The 21025-nt window shown below is 48.4% G+C and overlaps 1 protein-coding gene across 15 annotated transcripts in view; it reads right to left on the bottom strand.

The window, feature by feature from the left end:
* The window catches only part of Agap1 (ArfGAP with GTPase domain, ankyrin repeat and PH domain 1), a 445382-nt gene that overhangs the window by 276779 nt on the left and 147578 nt on the right, over positions 1 to 21025 (bottom strand). For 8 of the 15 annotated variants that reach the window (XM_048441788.3, XM_085696846.2, XM_085696840.2 and 5 more), the window contains exons 2-4: positions 19088 to 19146; positions 14216 to 14303; positions 13526 to 13537 (exon numbers count right to left, since the gene is read on the bottom strand). In XM_048441788.3, the coding sequence (XP_048297745.1) occupies positions 13526 to 13537; positions 14216 to 14303; positions 19088 to 19146 (159 nt within the window). The remainder of the gene's footprint in view (positions 1 to 13525; positions 13538 to 14215; positions 14304 to 19087; positions 19147 to 21025) is intronic. The other 7 variants (XM_048441789.3, XM_048441794.3, XM_048441790.3 and 4 more) reach the window with 1 other exon arrangement.

Genomic DNA, 21025 nt, shown 5'->3' with positions numbered 1-21025 from the left:
TCCAAGAAAGGAACTGCCTGGAGTTACGCACTGCCACAGATGTCTGCTGTTCCTGTTTCATCATTCTCAATAACTGGACTAAAAGTTATTACCGTATCAACAGTTCTCCAAGCAACCAAGAGCGCCAACAATGGTAAGTGCCTCTTACACTGACAAGGCCAAGCATCTCATTGAGTTATTTCCCACAACTGTCTGTGACACATTCAGTAAAGACAAGCCCAGGGTCTCTTGGGAGCCATTCAGACACTAAGGTACAGAGAGCCCTTCCCTTGGTCAGCCTGCAGGAGAGCCGAAACATCCGATTCCTCAACCTTCCACTCTTCCACGTCAATGCCAATCTCCACATGACCCTAAGGTGACCCCGTCTGCAGACAGTCCACGAGCCTGTGTGTCATTCTCCTCATTCTGGGACTATGTGGAAGACGAAGGCAACTGAATAAGCCTTCTCCCACTCCACACTCAGTGGACTATAGCTCAAAACTATCCCTATGCCTCAGAGACCAAAAGGACAGACCCCCTTCAGAAACCACCAGGTCTTATTGGTGTTGACTGTCTGATCATGCATGCACAAATGAGGGCCTAAATAAAGTTACACTGAGCCTGAAGCTGCGTTTAAGGCCCCTACAAAGGAGAGGACTCATTCTCACAACTGAGCCTAACCCAGTGACTCTTGCTGCAGGTGCCACCTGGCCCAGAGCCCGATGCCGACAAAGGAGGACGAACAGAAATGGATGGTGCTAGGTTTCCTCCACTTTTAGGAAGACAACTTTCTATTCCCCTCAGTTTCATGATAAAGCTGGCAATGTCCCTGCAAGTGTTGTGGTCTCCCTGTTATCTAAGCACAGGGGACTGAGAAGCACTAAGGATGGCAGGCCTTCTGGGTTCTCCCTAAGGGAACAGAAAGCAAACTAAATCACAAACGTGCCAAACGCCTTTCAATATTAATGTGGCTTTTAAAACTGTTAAGTCAGTACTTTATGAGATTGGGGCTTTGGAAAAGTTTAGTATTGTGATATTTAAAAGGAATTTTGGACCACATAGTGTTTTTTCAGTGGGAACAGGGGTTACTGGTAATATACTAGTTTACAAAACTTAACCAAAACAGATTTCCACTGCCATGCTTCTTAAGCTTATGGTGGGGAATAAAAAATGACAACAGCAGCATGCTAAGAGTGAGTGGGGGGCTAACCACGGAGCCTGCCCAGGGTCTCCGTGGGTGCGACACTGGGGGAGGAGCCTGACCTAAGGTGACGTCACTTAAGTCCATGTCAGAGGAAAAGGAAGAGGGCAAGGAGAAGGACTGAACTGACTCCTCCATTCCTGGAAGAGGCAAGGAAAGGGCAGAATGAGATGGACCAGTATGCGGCAAAGCTGTGGGGATAACCAAGACTCCACTGAAGAAACAGAGTTCTCTCGCACACCCGGCTCCTAGGGAAGACGGCTACAAAGGCTCCCCACTAGCACATGCGATGCCTGTGCCCCAGCAATCTAAGGAAAAGTCAGTGACGCTGCACACCCCGGGACACACGACGGACGCTGGGAGAGGCCTTCAGCAAATGCTCAGGAGCAGCAGAGCCCTGATCCCTAACAGAGTGAGTGCTCCCTCCTGGCAAGGCAACTAGACAGACAGGCAAAATACCTGCACCAATCTGAAGCTGAGATTACCAAGGCTGGCGACAGTAAGGCTCCCCAAGTTCCCACAGTCATAGCCCCCTGCAACTATTGAGATCCCTGATAGAGGTCTAAAAAGGGCACTTTGGAGGAACAGTGTGCATTACCCTGACCGGTACAGATATCCCCCAAAAGTCAATACGGCTCCAGTCTCCACCAAGAGAACAACTGGGTAGACAAGGGGAAACAGTAAGGGCAAGATGTTGGGCAAAGATCCCACTGGGAGAGGGAAGAGGTGGTGAAGCAACCTCAGAAGAAGGGAACACAAATCCCAAGCTGCAGAAGGAAGCCTTTCACCAATGTTTCACACTCCATGTGACACGGCCAACAGTCAGGTGTTCACTAAAACAAAGGACCTAACAATAACACCTGGGGGCCAATGTCTAAAATTTGGCAGAGAACAACTTAGGAGCCAAGAGAGGGTTTGTTCGGGGCAGCAGAAACTGGAGTCAGAAATCCCAGATTATATACACTGTGACACCACTACTCCCCAGGCTGTATCGAGACAGCTGGTGCTGTCCACATGATAGTGACACGGGCTAGGAGACCCATTGCTCAGACAGTCCCGTCACTGAGCTATGCTTAACTGTGCCGTAGAAGAAGTTATTTTCATAAAAGACTAGAAAGTATTTTAGGCTCTGCCAATGTCTCTTTTTATTTCGTAGCTCACAGGCAGTAACAATTCTGATCCAGGTGATCCTTGCTGAAAGTTTCTCCTGGGTTCCCCCCACCCTCCAGAGATGGAATCCAGGGCTCCAGCCAGCCAACCAACCAACACCCCACCACACCGCACCCTCATCAATGAGCTGGATGCCAGCCTGCACTTTGAATATTCCTTTTGTAGAAGCACATACTTAGTGTTCTGAAAGTCACACCCTGTTCTGCCCCAGGTCTCTGGGACACTATTTGTGCTGTGATCCTATGTCGCTTGTTTACTAGACGGAATGTAGTATGCCTTGCCTCCAGCTTCTGCTCCTCCCAAAGGGGACTCATCATTGAGAGGACCAGTACCTCACACTGGGGAGCGCCCATCACCACACCAGCTTTCCATCCAGAGCTGGCAAGATGCCTTTGTGCCCTCTTCCTGGGGCTGGAGCTACTGGTCCTATGACTCAGCCCAAGCCTAGCAGCTTGCTTTCTCCAAGACTAACTGGCATCTGGAACATCTAAGAGCAAGAAAGGTCTGCGTGCCACCGATGCTGGTGTGCCCGCCTCCCCCAAGCTGGTATGTGCTCAAGAAGTCAACAATCTTCTTGGGACACAAGAGTTGAGTGCAAAGGGGTTCTGGGGTGTTGGGGTCCAGCAGATCACCTCCACCATAATCGAGTAAGTTCCAAAGTCCAGAGGTGTTCTGGGAACTCCTGTCTACCTCCATCGTCACCTTCAAAGTCTGTACTATGTTTCTGTCACTTCTAGTTGATGGTGACAGCTGTGACAATTTTTTGGAGCCATGTTCCATTCAGGCATTGAACCTTACCTCATGCAGCTTAAGCCATCTTCCTAGCGGTGTGCAAAGGGTAGGCACAGTGTGGACTGGTTCTGTCATCAAGCCCCTCCCCTCCCCTGTGGCCACGCACACTGTCCTTTCCACACAGCTGGTTCTCTCATTTGGCCCTCACGGAACAACTGTTGTGTCTCATTACTTCCTCTCCTCCTGTGTGTCACAGTGTTAACTGCTTAAAAATTAAATGTGTATCAATAAGCAGTGAGGCTCAGAAGACAGAAACTGCTGGTCACATGTGCTGACATCATGGTCACAGGGATTAGGCCAGCCTCGGGCCCAGGAAGAGCTGTATATCACACACCACGAGTGCCTCTGCCTAGATCCTAAGATAGTACACCCTGGAAACCTCTAAGGATGGAGGCAGGACAGCACTACCAGTTTTATCTGATCTCCTTTTTGGTCTGGGCCAATCACAGATACAACAACCACACAAACTCATTAGTGTCACAAGAAGCTGTTGTCACTCGTAGGCTGCTGTTGGTTTGAGGTTCCGTCTGTGCTGAGATTACACACACACACACACAGTGCTGCTCCCAGTCTTCCTTGGGTGTTGTGATCTGTACCCATCGTGGTTACAACAAGTATGTACGTCCTTGCATGGACCAGGAAGAAAACATTTCCAGGAAACATCATGAAGTCAAGGAGACACCTGTCTGAGACAGGTTTGGGGAGAATGTACACATTGTTTTCAGATCCACTATGCATGCCAAGTCATAGGCAGATGAGATGCAATGTACAGGCCCATTGGTTAAAATTTCAAAGAACACTTGCTACTCTGTAGATATAACACAATGCTTCGATCTACTGCCATACCAAAAGTTCAAGAGCCAAGAGTGAGGCAGATCTCATTGCTATACTCCAAGAGACTGGCTGATCAGAGCATTTTCTTATGCCCAGACATACTGATTGGTTCAAAGAAAGGCATGTGATGTGAGCAATGCTAATCAGAACAGTCCCTAAATATTTTTGCTGAAAAGAGAAAAACTAAGAATTAAAAAGTAAAAGAGAAAAACAATCAACTTTTCTCTTTACGAGTTATGAGCATCATGGACAAAGAGGCATCAATAAAATGCTTGGATCACATGGGGAAAACTAATCAGCCAGCTTGTTGAATGTTGAATGGGACATGTAAGAGATGGGAGGGGGAGGTGCCCAACAAATCTGAGGGTATCGAAGTCCAAATACGCTCCTTAGCTGCTCCAGGAACACAAGCCAAGAAGCCTCCCTCCCGATTTGTGTCCTTCTGGATGCGTCTCCTATCCCTTGCCCCTGGCCTGTGAGTGCAAACTGATAGAGTAAACCAGTCTTGTGGCAACCAGATCTCAGCAGGGAGGTGCTTTAAAAGTGAAAGTGGGTTGCCCACCAGAGGTCAAAGTCACAGACAAATGACAGCAGATACAAGCACTAGATGTGGGGTCCAGGAATAATAGGCTCCTAAATTAAAGACTGGCAGGTAAAGGTGACGGACTTCAGTGTAAGAATCGCCTATGGAGGTAAAACCTCTCTGGGAAAGAACCTAACTGTACGTGGGAAGCTGTCTAGGTGTGCTGTGCTTTCCCTGCAAAGAATGATGCTGCTGCTGCACTGGGAATACAGCTTGGTTGCTACAGTGCTTGTCGAGCATACATGAAGCCTTGGTTCTATTTGCAGCATGCATAAACTAGACATGGCGGTGCACATCTAGAATCCTAGCGTTGGAGAAGTTGAAGCAGGTGTCATCCTCAGCTACACAGTGAAGTCAAGGATCGTCTAGAATATGCCAAACCCTGTTCCAAAAATAATAGTATATTAAAAAATAAATGGCTATGCTCAACTCTTGAGGTTCCTGGGACAGCAACAGCTGTGTAGAAAGCTAGCTTGGCTGTCTCTGACTGGAGACCATGAGAAGCTGGGCCCTTCTCCGTGCATGCCAGCAGGTCTAACCTAGCTAGAGAGCTGGAAGACCTGCATGTGGACAAATGTGACTTACTTCCAAGTAATCACCCAGGAAACAACTTCTTCCTGGATGCACACGCCAGCCTCAGGCCCTGGACCAGCATCCAGTGCGTCTTCGGCTTCTTGCTGAAGTAATGATAAAAACATGGACAATCCACAGTTCCTGCCAACCAACTGAAAAACACATTTTGTTCTGCCAGACTCATGGATGCCAGAAACATGACAACCTCCTCTTCCTGGCTTTGTTGCCCTTTTCCCCTTATTCGCAGCACATGCTTCTCTTTCATTATGTCCTTCAAAGTTTAGTAAAAGAAAAAAATCAATGTCCTTCCCCTGTCTTACACAGTATCATTGGGGGCAGAGCTGTAGACTGCCACATACAGAATGGCAACATAGAAGGGCAGGTAGGTGACTTCCCCATTAGAGACCAGAAAAACAGCTGAACTGACCTATGGAACCATACATCTCAAGACTCACAGAAAACCCTAACCCCTAACCCCTTGGTTGCAAACAACATGGTGAAATTCACATTAAAAAACATAAATGGGTAGATTTTAAAACCACTCCAGCTTTATTAGGGTTGCATGGATTTCTGTTCTGCTTGACATTGCACAGGATCCAAGAACAGTTTGAAAAGAAGCCTAACATCTGTGCAGTGATTGGAGCTGACTGGAGTTTTTAAAAGTTTACTGGATTTGGGAAAGTTACTAGGAGTTGACAGCTTAAATGTGTTTCAGTGTCCCTGAGAAATCAGGCTGGGTGTTTACCGCAGCATTTGTTTCTAGGAGACTAAGTAAACATCCACTAACAAACTATTTCAGATGCACGTGCTTCTGAGAACACACTCACTAGCCTGGTGCTAACCAGACACATGTTAGGAGGCCATTGCAGGCTGGCTCTTTGGGGGTTACCAAGACTGAGGTATGGCACAGCGGCTCTTAGGCAACCGCTGGATGTTAAGTGACCATCAGGAGCCCGGTGCAGCACTTGACATGAGCAATTCAAGATAAGAGAGAAAGCCACTCAAAGCCCACACGGGAAACCTGGTGCCCTGGCTTCTACTGCACATGACACCCACGATCTTGTACCTATTCATGAAGACGGCAAAGACCCTAGAGCTTCCGGACCTGGGAGAGGGGACCAACCAGTTCGCATCCCATTCTGTGGTCTAGGTTGCTCGTGATAAGCGGTGGTCCCAGGTGACGTGCAGGCTGTACCTCTATCGGTCTCACCTCCACCTGGGGGGATGCCTGGGATACCCTGAAGATGTCTGATGGTCTCATGTGGACTACTCCAAAACAGTGGACAGGTCCTCAAGAAGAGGACAGCACTGGTGGCTGCAGTCACAGCTGTAAGGACACCAGTGGGAGCTGAGCCTGCCAGAGCTGAGGATCCAAACGGAGGAGAGGTGGAACTTCTCATGACACCCACAAGACAGACCCACATATGACAGGCCCACACAGGAAGGGCCACCCATGGTTCTGCAGAGACAGGGTTGTCATTATACAAAGGCTGAGATTTTCTGGGTGCTCTACACAAATCACTGGGTCTTTATTGCACGCCGAAAGTTGTAAGACTGCTAAAGGAAAAGGGCTGGGAACCCTGACTGTTCAACAGCCCCAGGCAGTCACGGCTGTGAGCAGCAAGCTGCTCTCGGCAAAGCAGGAGTAGGCAGGAAATCTTCATAGCAGCCCTGAACTGCATTCTGAAATGCTGCCAGGTTATGGGGTGCATTTGGTTCCTCTTCTGCTGGCACCCCTCTCCCTTTCTAGAACTGCCCCAACAGACACGCCCATCTCAGCTGAACACACCGATCTCAGTTTGCCTTCCTCCCAAAATGTGACTGGACTCTTTTCCACAGACCAGCCAAGTTTTCACCAAATCTAAAATCACTCTGTTGGGAATATTTGACCATACTGTGAACCCTGAGTTTGTATTTTCATTGATTAAATAAAATTAATCTTGTGTTAAGACTGAGTTAGTACACTAGTGACAGAAAGTAATCATAGAGCACCAGAGGGCATCAGGGAGAGGGAGAGGGAGAGAGATGTGGGAAGTAGTAGGGTGGGGTTTGGAGTGGCGCAGCCTTTTCTGGTTGGACCAAGCAGAAGCCAGGGTCTTTCAGAGAAGCCACTAAGGAGAGAAGGTTAGTTGCTACTCAGCCTCTCTGAGCTCGCCTCTCCACCTCCAGTCTGATTTACAAATAGGACAATAGAAATTTAGTTAAAGCGACCTTTGGTGGCAGTGACAGGGTCAGTGCCCATGGTAACAGAATTCCCGCCAGGCTGCAGCCTGAGCGGCCAGGCTATTTACTGTGGAGTTGCAAGGGCTGAATAGGACTAGGTGAAGGTGCAGCCACGGTGCTGAAAGTAAAACACCACCACGCAGGTAAGCTCTGAGCTCAGAAACAGAGTGTGACTCTCGGCTGCCTGCTCTCTTGTTAGCTGGGCATAACAAAGAGCACTGTCAAATTTTGGTGATTCGGACTCAAAGAGTCTAGTTTCCTGGTTTTGAGACTGCTGCATTGTGCTGTCCTCTGAGGAAAACAACAGCCATCTTTATCAGATCAGCTGTGCCTTCCTCCAAGAGTCACCAAGGGTGGGCCTGTGGGCTGCCGACACTCTCTCAAAGACAGGGATTGGTGGTGTGTCCTCATGCTGAATGTGGATGTCATAAGGCTGCTAAAAGGCCAAGGGCTGGGAACCCTAACGGTTCAACAGCTTCAGGCAGTCACGGCTGCTAGCAGAAAGCCTCTCCAGGCATAGCAGAAGTAGGTAGGACAGACTTCTTAGCAGCCATTTGTTTACAATTGGCTCTAACTGCACCTCAGGGTCTCAGGAGGAGATAGTGTATACAGGTTTAGAAAGGTTAATGGAAGGAGGCTCCACCTAGGTGGTCATGGGGAAGCCATCATCCATGCTGGGTAGACTTTCCAAGGCAGCTATTTTGGGGTCATCACTCCTGCCAGTTAACCCCTTACTTACGCTCTGGAAGAAGTCCAAAAATCTCATTGGTTCTTCAGGGTGGAGTCATACTTGGTGGGGTTTGTCACTGGACATTCATGAGTGGGCAGCATCATTTAGGGCTCACCAGGGCAATTCTCACAGCAGAAACCTTCTGACTCAGTTCACTCAGTCTCTCTCAGAATCAACTCTTCATTCCCACCGTGACACATCCACAGATTCAGCTAACCTAGCTCAAAATACCCCCCAAAATAAACCATTCCCACTGAGCACGGACATCTCATACCATCATTATCAAAATAATATAAAATTACAACACACACAGCATTTGTTCTGTATCCTAAGTCATCCAGGGCATTTAGGATACACAGGGGATATGCACAAGTCACACACAAGGACCATGGGGTCTGAAATGAAAGATCTGAGTCTCTATAGGTTGGGGACCTGCCCCACCCATGGACACCTACCTAGAGGACTGCACCCATCTCCTGCTCACCTGGGGCTATGACTATCACACATCCACAGCTTTTCCTAACAGGCAGAAGGCTCCTCCACCGCCCTCAACTGCTCCAGTCTCTTCTGTTGTGCAGGGAACACCAGGTTCCTCTTCCACACGGGAAAGACACTCCCATTCTCTTCCTTGGGTCTCCCTAGTCAAAGAGCCGCCTGTTGTTCTCTGACTGTCCTCTGGCTTTCTTGGGTTACTTTGTGCCAAAATGGGTGACTCAGGACCAGACTTTGGATTAGTTGCTTTTTGATTCTAGGGGAGAAGAAACCTGATGTGGGGATCTCCAGACTGTTGTGTGTGTGGTTGGGGTACTGCGCATGAGGCCGGTATGTGCAATCATTTCTGGGATAGTCAGGAGAGTACAGAAACAGAGCTGGGGCAGAGAGGTGGGGCCAACACAGGGCTCCTAGAGGTGTGCCCCATCACACCAACCCCTGGCCAGGAACCTACTGGCTATCAGCCTAGACAGAGGCAGGACAACCACAATCTTAAAGCTTTTGGCCTCCAAATTTGAACTGGCTAAGAGGTAATGAGCAATGAAAAAAGCAGGGGCAAAAGAAACCAGCCTTACATGAATTCTACCCCTGTGGACAGCACAGCGGGCCCATGTGCTCCCACGCTACACCTGGATGTGTCACTTCTTTACAGCCTTTTCCACAGCTGCAGCAGGTGACAGTCACTCTTGGAGTGAGCCTACTGTGCCTTGGTGTCCTACGTCTTCAGGGACTGTGTGAGCCCTAGAGCAGGTGGGACTCAGCCTCCGTTTACTGCAAATTTTACCCAGATGTGGGTTTGTTTATTCTGGATTTGGGTAAAAGAAGGGGGTTTGCTGAAACACGACTTCAACCCACAATTTCAATACTGTCCCATCAGCAGGTTGCGGGTGAGAAGTATCAGCTGGGGGCGATCAATGCTCCCACTGCAGGAAGGCAGGCTATGTCCATTCTTAGGTTTGTTGCCTTTAACATTAAAGTCCTCTATAATCCATCACTACAGACCAGTCCCCCTCCTTGAGGCCATTGTGTCCCTCCATCTGCATAGCCCTTGGGGACCACAATCCACAAACAGGAAGAAACAAGACCTGGAGAGGCTGTCCAGGGCCCATGGCCTATCATGCCTGGAGGACACAAAGCTAAGTGTCTTGGGATAAGACCTGATTCCCAACACCTCCCACATGCTGCTGACAAGCTGATTCTTCTTTCTCTCTCCCACAGAGAGTTAAGATTCACTTAAAACACAAGGGTTCAGTCTGAGGGAAGGCGGGTGCACATTGCATGCTAAGCACCTAACACATGAGGGGGAAAGTGAAATCACAAACACAGCTCACAACTCTAATTAGCAGCTATTAATAGGGCCTTGAAAGGGAGGTGTGAAGGTCACACCCAGGCTGGTGGTCCTGTGGGACTCAAATGCCAGCAGCACTAATCAGCCCATGCCCAGGAGAGGAGATGGAGGGGGAGCCCTCTTCCAGAGCTCTGGGTATGGTGCCTGGTTAAACACCATACAAATGGGGTAGAGCTGAGTCCTCAAAAAGATTCATCCTAACCATCACCACTAAGCCGACTGTAGTGGCTCTCACCTGTACCTTCGACACTCAGGAGGCTGGGGTGGCGGCTACGGTTCAATCTGGATGACACAGTGGGTCTCCACAAACAAACCAAAAAGAAACAAACCCAACAACAGCAAAAGCCCATGCTGGGAACAAGTGGGGCCTTATCTGAAACAGAGCCTGGAGTTATCAGAGTCCAACTGAAGCCACACTAGAGGAGGCTAGACCATGAATCAACCCACTGGTGTTCTTCTCCTGGGAAAGAGGAAATGACAACATGGAGAAACAAGATGTGACAAGAGGCCGAGGCTAGAGGGGGTGTCAATAGCCATGGACACCTAGGACTTCTAAAGTCAATGAAAGTTGGGAGAAATCAGAGGGCAGATACCACCATTCAACACCACCACGAGAGTTGCCCTGTCTCCTAAAGGAAGCAAAGTTGCCAAGGGACTTTCCAGGGACTCTGCTGTCAATTATACATCACAGACACACATTTACAAATACACTCGCTCATACACTCTCATGAAGGAGACCAACCACCTATACACAAACTATCGTCTCTGAGCTCTGTGCACAGATCACAGACTCCTTGCTGAGACTAACTATTTGCCCTAAGTCACTAATTAAAAGTAGCATCAAGCATGAAATGCTTTCTCTGGACTGCATCTCCAAGGCTCTCGGTCAATTCTCTTCCCCCACAGAATAATGTGTCAACTAAAAGGTGTCACTCAAGAAAACACAACTGAGCCACCCTGTGAGGCGCTGCTGAGAGGCATCTGAAGAAAACACTCTGGGATGACTGCACCAGGAAAGTTCCTGCCAAGGGGAAGCTCTCTTCTCAAAGAGTGGATTTCTGTTCTAAGCTCCTCGACACATTATCCCTCTCAATACCCAAACCTCTCATGGGCAAGTGAGGATTACAACAAAAGATATTTTTGTATGTATTATACCAAAGGAACAACCCCATACCTCATGACCAAGAATGGGGCGAATCCAGTGAGCTGCACAGACTGGCAGACACACAGCCATGTGGATGGTAGAGTGGCAGCTGACCAGCTGATTGCCCTAGCATTGGGGGATATCTATGGCTTGGACATGGTTTGAGTGGGTATGCAAAGACTTGCGGAGAGGAAGCCTGCTTCCCAGCGTTGACTCCTTTAACAGGTGGGTAACAGTGCAGGGAAACTACTCATTGAAGATGCTGAGCTCAGAAGGGACGAATATAGGCCTGGAGGGGTCATAGTTCATTCTCAGGAGGAAGCATTGTTGTAAAGAGCAACACTGATCCCATCCCACACTGTAGCTTCCTGTCTCGTCATGTCTCTGTCATACATGCTCTGACTGTGATACCACCATAAGGCCCTCACCAGACGCCAAACATGGAGCTGACTGATCTTGGACATTCAGCCTCTCAAATGCAGGCTAAACTAAAAATAAACCAGTTTTCAAAAGCAACTAACCTTGGGGATTTGTTATAGTCATGGAAAATGAAGTGTCACAGAGACAAATCAGAGGGCAGCAGCAACACAAGAAACTGGAGGGCCGCACAGTTTCAGCCAGGCACCAACCACAGTTCTCCTTCCACAGCTGTACCTTCCCACGTGGGTGATAATGAGTTCCTGATGGGAAGATGGAGCTACAGCCTTCTCTGACAACTTCCTGCACACCTGAGACCCCCACCAGCCAGGACTCCACACTGCTGGATAAAGACAGTAAAACAGATGCTGATCCTGCAGCCCTTACATACAGTTTTTCAAATTCTGTTAGCATGGGTAGATGGCTACACTAATTCATGGGGAAAAGAGCAACCATCTCCCAGCTCTAAGGTCCCTGACCCCACAGAAGAATCTTGGGATTGCAAAGCAGCAGTGTGAGGAACCAAAGGCTGATGACCTCATGTCCCTTTGCGTCCTGCTGCTGGTATAGGACCCGTGGATCATGGGGACAGGGAACAGAAACCAACTGTCAGATCTTGAGAAGCACAAAGACAGTAACTGCTACCTGCTACATCCCAGACAGCAACACAAGGGCAGCTCATGGGAAACAGACCTTCCCAGGCCAAGGGGTTCCAGTAACACAGAGGCCTCCTCATTCACAGAGATGCAGCTGTATCCTGCCAGGTACACTCTGTCCTCCATCACACAGAACAATTGCCCTAGGTCCAAGGTCCCCAGTCAGAGGATGGACAGGTGGGCAGGTGAGGGTGTGAGAGAGATCCTGAATTCTGTCTCTCAGATCCAAGAGTCCTCAGCTGTGTGTCTGTCAGTGCGGTGGCAAACTCCCACTCTGCAGATGAGGGGGAGGGAGTGCTAGCATCTCATCTCACAGGGTAAAATTTTTACTTCTGATGTGCAAACAATCAAGAGAAACACCACTGTGCTGATCAAAATAGAAGGTCATAGTCTACACTGCAAATAAATCAAGTCAGACATAGGTGTGTTAGGACAGACTGAATGTCCAACAGGAAATGACTGACACCACAATACTGATCAAATGTAGATGTGGTCCTGCCTCTTCCTTTAGAATCAGCGACTACAGTACAACCCACCTCTAAACCCCTAGAAATCTGAGCCAGTGAGAGACACCAGGAGAACCAGGGGCTGGGCTGGCCTAGAACTTCCAACAATCCTAGCCCAAAATGTAGATGAGAAAGGCATTCAAAACAGGGCTGGCTGGAAAAGGCATATGTTTGCCTTGCAGCTGGGTCAGCGCAGACCTTTGGTGGCTGGATTTTACCAACTGCATGACAGTGAGTCCCACAACACAGAAGTCCAGAGACGGAAGTGCTACCAACTCCAAGTCTAGTCAAGCTGGCTGTGGTGATCATTCACACTCAGACACAGAGAGGAAAGCCTGGGCTGGTGGGTCCTGGGAGTAAGAGATACTATCTTCCTCCCTCCTCCAAGCTGTGAGTTCTGAGTACCCGGGTCTATCGTCCCCACAAGATCAAGTCTTTGTCCATTCGGTCTCATACATAAACCTTTGGATGCCGTCCTCTTCCCAAATCATCAATCCCTGGGGAGAATTTGGGAAGTGGGTGTCTCCCTGACGTGACAGCCAGGAGGCTTTCAAAACATGGCTGGAAAACACTGCAGAATGGTGGCAGAGCCCCAAGCAAGCCCTCAGGACTTTGTTCTTTCTAGATGGTCTTTAGGACAAGAGTTAAAGGGCTAAAACATGGGTTACAGGGGACACGTGAAGCTACTTCAGACTACTGCTCAGAAGACAGCTAAGGGACGAAACAGGGTGGAATGTGAAACTTAAAAGAAAAAGGTGAAATGAAACAAAATAGGATGAGACACAGAACGAGGCGGGAAGGGAACGCTACAGGACAAGGTTGTGCCTCTGCTCGCTCCAGAACGAGACAGCACTGCCATGAAGGAATGTATAGTTACCTGCGTCCATATCTGCAAAGAATGGAACAGCCAGTAAGAAAAAGAAGGAACCAGAAATTCAGTGTCTCAGAGTTGGATTGCAAAAGGTTACATGGGGAGAAAATATATTTTAGAAAATGGCTTGTGGGCTACACTTTGATTAAGGGGACTACGGGGTTTCATACTACCGCTCTCATAATCTTACTTAAAAGTTAAAAAAAAAAATAAAGAAAAAAGAAAAAAAGAAATAGAACCACAGTAAGACATGGATATGTCAACAGAAGAATCAAAATGTCTAATGGCAAAAGAAATGCCTAATTTACATGCAAAATGATTATTACATGTCTGTAATACAATATAAAGGGAACATACTCAATACACACAGTGGGGGATCTGGACTGCATTTAGAAATGCTGGTATTTCCAACTAATCAGCATTACAAGGTCAGTGTCCAGATCTGAGAGATGTCGGACCAATACTCAAAGGAGTAGCACTGGATGAAGGATCAAGAGCATCTCATGGTTAATGCTCGAACTGCTGGAGTGAATGCACTAAGCCCCCATCAGAGGGAAAGTATATCTAAGTCTCTTTGATGCTTGGTGGCCTCCTAATGGCTTTGGCATAGGTCATCAATGATTTAGAATATGCTAAAGAAAAAAATTTAAGCCCTAAACTCTAAGCTTGTAACTAACCATCTGCCGAACAACATACCTTCTGGAGATTCCTCCTGCACGTAAGTGCCTGTCAGATATCGGTGTACCAGTGCAGACTTGCCACTGGCCAAGTTACCCACAATTCCCTGCAGGAAAAAAAAAAGACAATAGTTAGGGGTGGTTAAATCATTTATTTAGCTTTTTTTTTTCACATAGAAGTTAAAATGAGAGATTAAAAAATGAACTCAGCAACTATTCTTATTGGAAACAGAGTCAACCTTGATTTAGCTGTTCCTGTCTTTACAGTCCTGGTGCTGTTAGGGTGTCAACATAGCTGGCATTCTTCCGGGAATGCCCCTGCTGGCTTTACAGGGTACATGTGTATAGGCTCGACTGCCCATGGTGTAGGAGCCTCCCTATACACTAAGATGGAAAGGTCCCACAGAACACACAATGCCACACACAGAGCTGTCTGCAGATTGAGCCATCTGGTACATTCTACCCTAAGGAGGTGAACGTGAGAAAGCTGGAGGCAGGGTAACTGGGATTGAGAAGGGAGTAGAGACAGCAAGCCTGCCTCTCAAAAACACACAACTAAGAGAAAAACAACAGCCAAGCTGTGGCAGGGACAGTCAAGGTGATCACACTGGGTAGAAAATAACAGGAGAGGGCAAGGGTGGTGTGGGTGCCACTGTTCACCAACAACCAGGGTGGCAAGGCTGACCCCTGTGTTCTGGTGATAGGACACTTGGCTCTGCTGGGAGCCCTGCACTTCTCCCGCGCTCCCTCCAGGAAGCTGCCCCACTCAGCAGCCTTGTGCATTCTAATTTTTGCTCCGTGACCATGTATGAATCCCACACTCGTCCCTGATGTCCCAACTGCTCCCGCAGTCGATTGGTCTGTGTGACCATCTCCACACCCACAGGCTGTCCTGACCCCCTCGCAATGCTTGCAATGCTTGCAGCCCTCTGCTTCCTACTTCCGGGCTTTGTCGTCTATATTCACACACTATCAATCTCATCTCTACAGGGTTTGCTGTCTCCAGGTGACTAGAACTTTCCACACTGATTAATCAGAGCCCCAAATCATATTCCAGGCTCAGGACTGGCAGCCAGCTCAGCCATCACAACCTCTAAGACCATGTCTATTGGTTTCTGAATGCTTGTGTTCCCCAGGCCCCAGGAGATGCATGGAGAGCAGGATCTCTGAGAGGGGATGGGTCTCAGGACACTGTCCACACAGAAACCAGCATATATTTGAATGTGACCCAGCAGGCAGGAGAGAGGAAAGAACATCCCACCTGTGCACCTGTGACCTATAGAGCAGAACACCCCTAAAGCCTACCAGCCCCCACATCTGCAGGTCCCTTTGACTTCCAAACTCTAGAACTATGAACACAGGTTTTACTGTTTGTAAACAGTGGTTTTGTTTACAAACCACCACATCTTGTCACAGCAGCCTGGACAGGTGAGGACACTTTCATGTCACAGCTCACCTGGGGCCAGCGAGATGCCCTGCTGCCACATCTGCCACACACGGAACCTTTAACCTGACTCGCCACTCCTTATGGGAAGGGACTGTGCCTTACTCATCTTGTTCTCTGCCTGCCAAGGAAGATGCACAGCCCCCATGGAACCGGTATGTGAATGGCTGATGAATGACTAACACTAGTGAGTATAAATGAGCTCTCTCTACACTGAGAGCTGGGCTGAGGGCCAGAGCATAAGGACAACTCCTGCAAAAAGCTGTCTCCTCTCCAAGCCTGCATCTTCCTACCTTGAGCCTCCACAATTTGAGAGTATCTGCCTATTAATTATTCTTTTGCTCAAGGGTACCTGCTGTTTGTCAGCTTCAAGCTGAGAAAAATCCAAGTCAGTATATGCCACAGAAATGAAATGTTTAATTAAGATCACTTTCTCTTCCTGGAGGAAGAAATCCAGCACTGTGCAGCTGGGGTGTCTCTGTGTGGTGACACCAGCCACTCTTTTCAGCAACAATAGGCAAAGGTACAGCACATCCCTGACCAGGCCAGTGCCAGCTACCCTGGGCTGGGGATGGAGGTTGCTCGGCTTGCACACCCATCTCACAAGATGTAAGCAGCACTGTTTTTACTTGAAAAACTGGCAGAAACTACCATCTGTTAGGATGTGGCCCTCCTGTGAAACTGTGACAACCACTCCTGAATGTCACCTGAATAGAAGGAAATAACTCAGCCAATGGGCTTCATGGACAGAAAGGAGGTGCCCTGATAATGACAGAGCTGGGTACATCAGACAGAAGCTGTCACCTGCCTCACCTGTGCAAGCCATCAGTTAAGGCTCTGTGCCCCCTGTTGTCTACCAGAAGAAGCAAAGCACAGCACCTTCATAAACTCAACTCTCTAGCACCCCACGTTTTCTACTCAACTACTAAACACGATTCTACTGCAAAACAAAAGGATCCTTTTAGTTAAAAACCCCAGCTGAGAGTATAAGCAAAACAGACAGTGGCCTCTACAGGCCAGGTCTGCCTGCTGCTTTCACCCAGGCGGAGACACGGAGCTTACACAGCCCGGCACAAAGCTGCAGGGCTGAAGACAACTACACCACAACTTCAGAGAGGCTCACCACTCTCACAAGGAGCAACAGTGAACTGTGTGTCCTGTCGGATTCAAAAAGACTCACTGGAAAACACTCCACAAAAGTGACATCATTCCATGGCTACATTTCCAAGCAGGGCTGAGGGTCCCAAGGCAATGTCCTAAAGGGCCACCTCGGGAGCTGCATGAGGGCAGAAATAGTAACAGCCCTGTGGGAAGGGAAATGCTTCATGGAACAAAAAGGTGTTTCTTCAGACCTGAGCATCCTCACTACATAAGGATAGGCTGAGGTGCCCTGGACAACGAGGTGCCTGCAGATGCCATCACGAGAGGGCGCATACCACGGCAGAGCTCAAGGCCCTCAAACCACAGATGAGCCCTTGACTGTAGGACAAGTCAATCATAGTGACCTCAAGTCAATCAAGCTTTAACAAACTCACATTTAGAAGAACCCTACATTGTCTCTTTAAAATGTCAATACTTGCTAGACATACCAAATGCTTATAACAGAAAGTCACATGCAGGAAATAAATTTTTGGCTCATTCTCAATTATTATTGGCTAATAAAAATATGTGGACCAGACCAGGCATAGTGGCACTAGCCTATTTAATTCTAGCACTTGCGAGGCTGAGCCAGGAAGATGGTGAATGAAAAGCCAGCCTGGGCAACACAGTGAGTTCCACAGCAGCCAAGGACATAAGTAAGATGCTGCCTTAAAAAGCCCAAACCAGCCAAACAAAAACCACTCAGGCCCCAAAGCCTGCAACACCTTCAAGTGCAGGCAGGCTCTCAGAAAGAAAAGCTCCAGTAACCCCAGTTCCAGTCATCTCTTATGCTGCCAAAAGGCTGAAGCACCCCACCCCGCCCTGCTGCTGTTCTGACTTAAATGAAAACCTAGGGCCAGAGGCTATGGCAACAGTGGGGACAGATTCACAGAAGGCTCTCCAAGGCAGTGCGGGCTTCAAATCCCAGCTCTACCCTACTCTAGACAGCTTCTGAAGAAGCTCCTCATGCCCCAAACCTAATCTGTGACACGGTGACAACAGGGCCTGCCCCTTCTGGGGTAACTGTCAGGATTGAAGGCCATAATTACATAAAACTTGCAGGCAGGGCATGCCCAGGAGTGTGTACTTCATAAACACCTTGTGGGAAACACCCTGGTCTTGTTGTTTGTCACTGACTATAGTCAGCACCTGGGTTTCTTACCAAAAGTATCTAAAACTGACCAATCTTTACAAAAAAGTCCCGTTAATGGCATTGGCACCTTTGGGTTATCCACTCATCAGGTATTTCCAGAACATTCTAATACTGTACAAGTTGTGGTAGCTAAGAAGCACAGAAGACTATTTCAGGGGCAGCCTTGTAGAGCCCCAGAGACTAGGAGGACAGCTGTCTTTCAAGAACAGCCCCATTCGTCGGCACTGCTGAGATGCACCAGTGTCCTAGAGGAAGTGGCTCACTTCCATCTCAGGTGAGACATAAAAGTCCTTATCCCATCCTCTCTGCATCAGTGAGGCTGGGCAGCATGAAGGAGGAATGTGGGGTCCTGGAGGTTGAGGCAGGTCACTAGGGAGCTGGCAGGAGAAAGGATGAACAGGGTGGGAAGATGCACAATGAGTGGGCGGGCCACACTGAGGTCCTCCACCACCTGATGCATGCTAACGGACAGGGGCTCATCTGTCTTCTAGCAGGTAAGTCAGAGTCCAACACAGGGAAAACAGAAGAGAGAATGTGTGCATGTGAATACATACGCGAATAAGAGCCTTACATTTCATGACAAACAACACAATTATTTAAAATATGGGCATCCCTTCCGTCCATGCTAAGGCTGGAGGCATGTCACGGAGCTGGGCTCTAAGAGGCAACTGCAATGGACAACATTCACAGAAGCCAGCTATAAGCTTTAACTCTGCTGGAAGCTGCTTTTATTAACAGCAGAACTCTTAACTTATGCCAGGAGATCATAGTTATATAAACAGTCATTACTTTTTGACAGAAATTATGATTATGGACCACTTGTTACAGAGGTTGTCATAACACCCAATAAGGGACAGGTTAAGTCCACAGTGGCACGTGTATACAGTGCATGTGTGTGACGCGGACACAGAGCAGCACAGACCAGGCTGGGGAATGTACACAGACACCACCTGCTGGATGACAATTACGGCTCTTCCACGCACACTCAAAGTTCTGGCTCCCTACTGCCAGTGATAGCCTTGCCCAGGTGCACACACCCCAGACGGAGCAAGCTCCCACTCTTCAGGAACCAGGAAACAGAAGAGGGTAGATATGGGCAGGCTTGCACACTTACTCTAGCCTCTTCCCTCCCACAGGCCAGAGGTGCCACTCACCACTTTGAGCTCCGGGACAGATCGGCTGAGAGTCCATTCCTGGCTGTTCACAAAAGCATCTGCAAGAGAGGATGAAAAGTGTGAGGCGACATGCCACAACTCAAGGCAAATCTAAATGTCCCCTATGTCATTTTTGGTGGGGACGGAAGGGCAGTGAAGAACGATCACACCAGACCCCTAAGTTACTATGGCAGGAGTCCGATCTGCCTGGACCTGACCTTGCGTCAGGGCAGCTTTTCATCCTTTAGACATCTACCAAAATAGTTACTTTTCTGAAATCTCACAAAAAAGAGAAAGACAGCTGACAACTAGAACCAGTTGCAAGACGGCAGGGTGCAGAAAAGTCTCTGCTGGATATTAGGGTCCCCAGAGATAAACAGAGAGGTGATCAGCCAGGGTGGTTTGGGGTGCTTCAGAAAGACAAAGGGTCCTTCAGTCCTGAAGGACTCAGTTATGGTGCTATACCCCAGCCTGCCTCACACCTTACACCACCACAACCACAGTCCGTGGCTTTGTTCACAACTGTCACACTCCCCGTGCCACTTCCTGTCATAAATGACAGCCTGTGGTAGTGTCCACCACAATGCAGCCACAGGCTGCATGTCTCTTTCCAACGTAATTCACTCGAGAGTCTTTCTCAGATGACTCCTGTTATTTCTTAAAGTTGTTCAAAAAGCCAAGTCCCTCACAACACATTCAAAGTCAAGTTGGTCATCATTCTCTGGAGGGTGCCTGGTACTTTAGACCCAGCAGGTGTCAAGGCCGGAAGTATCGGTCTGCTGTTCCCTTATAGGTTGCTGGACAAGAGTGAAAGGTGCTTAGATGAGACCAAACAGACCAGGGAAAGACAGTCCACCTGACACCAAAGAGGCTGCAACCAACACTGGCCAGATGTCACTGGCCTGCAGTGACAGAGAAACCCTGATGTCTAAGGATATGAGTCGCCCAGAGGGAGACTTCTGGTCAGGAAGCTCAATCAGTAGGGGCTGGGTGGCCTGCAGAGGCTACAGGAGGTGAGATACGTCCACACAAAAGCACCGTGGCATTGTGTGGTAGCTTTTTATTTGCTAATATATCCACACTCAAAATGGGGGGGGGGGGGTTAAGAGCTACTAATTTACACAGCTTTCATTAAGAAACCTTTTTTAAAAACTATCTGCTCAGTCTGAAAGAAAGGTGGCTGCATTCAAGACCAAAAGAAAAGTAGCAAGTGCTTTAGTCAAAGGCATCTGCACCACAATTTTCTGCCACCTTCCTCCGTGGCTTTTCAGTGGCTGAGCCTTGTACCACAGTGAGCAAAGCAAATGCTACAAGAAACAACTCTGGCCATGTCTGTACACACTTTCCAAGGATCTTCCCAGTGGGGCGGAGCCAAAAGTCACAGATGTCTGTGGGCTTGCTTATTAGCATACACTACATCCAAGAGTCAACCCCCTGCAAGGAATAAAACTGGGTGTGATACATGCCTGCAATCTCCACACTTGTAGAATCATAATTATTAGAAGTTAAAGGTCATTCTAGGTTACACAGTGAATTCAAAGCGAACTGGGACTATCTTGTCTCTCGACATTCACCAAAACAATGTCACAGAAGAGATTGCTGTGTCCCACCCACTTAGCATCCCAGTAACACAAAGAAAACACATTCACAGACATCATTGTAGATGAAGTGCTACGGGGCTGGAATTTAACAGTAGGTCTGAGATTACCACTGACAGGCTGTGGGTTCCTCTGAGCCTCTGATGGGTGTGGGCTAGGCTGCCTGGCTCCTGCTTAATACCACAGGTGTTCTCCACTGCGGCTCAGGACAAGAACCTAATCCATCTTTCTTCATCAACCCAACACCAGCCTTCAACTATTATTTTTTCCCCTTTCTGCAGTGCAGTGCATCCAATTCAGGGCATGTTAGGCAAATTCTCTAACACCGAGCTACATTCCC

This window comes from Myodes glareolus, chromosome 1, assembly GCF_982192425.1.
Source record: "Myodes glareolus chromosome 1, mMyoGla1.1, whole genome shotgun sequence".
NCBI classification, from domain to species: Eukaryota; Metazoa; Chordata; class Mammalia; order Rodentia; family Cricetidae; genus Myodes; species Myodes glareolus.
Note: the sequence above shows the minus strand (reverse complement) of the source record. Positions and strands in the feature narration are given on the sequence as shown.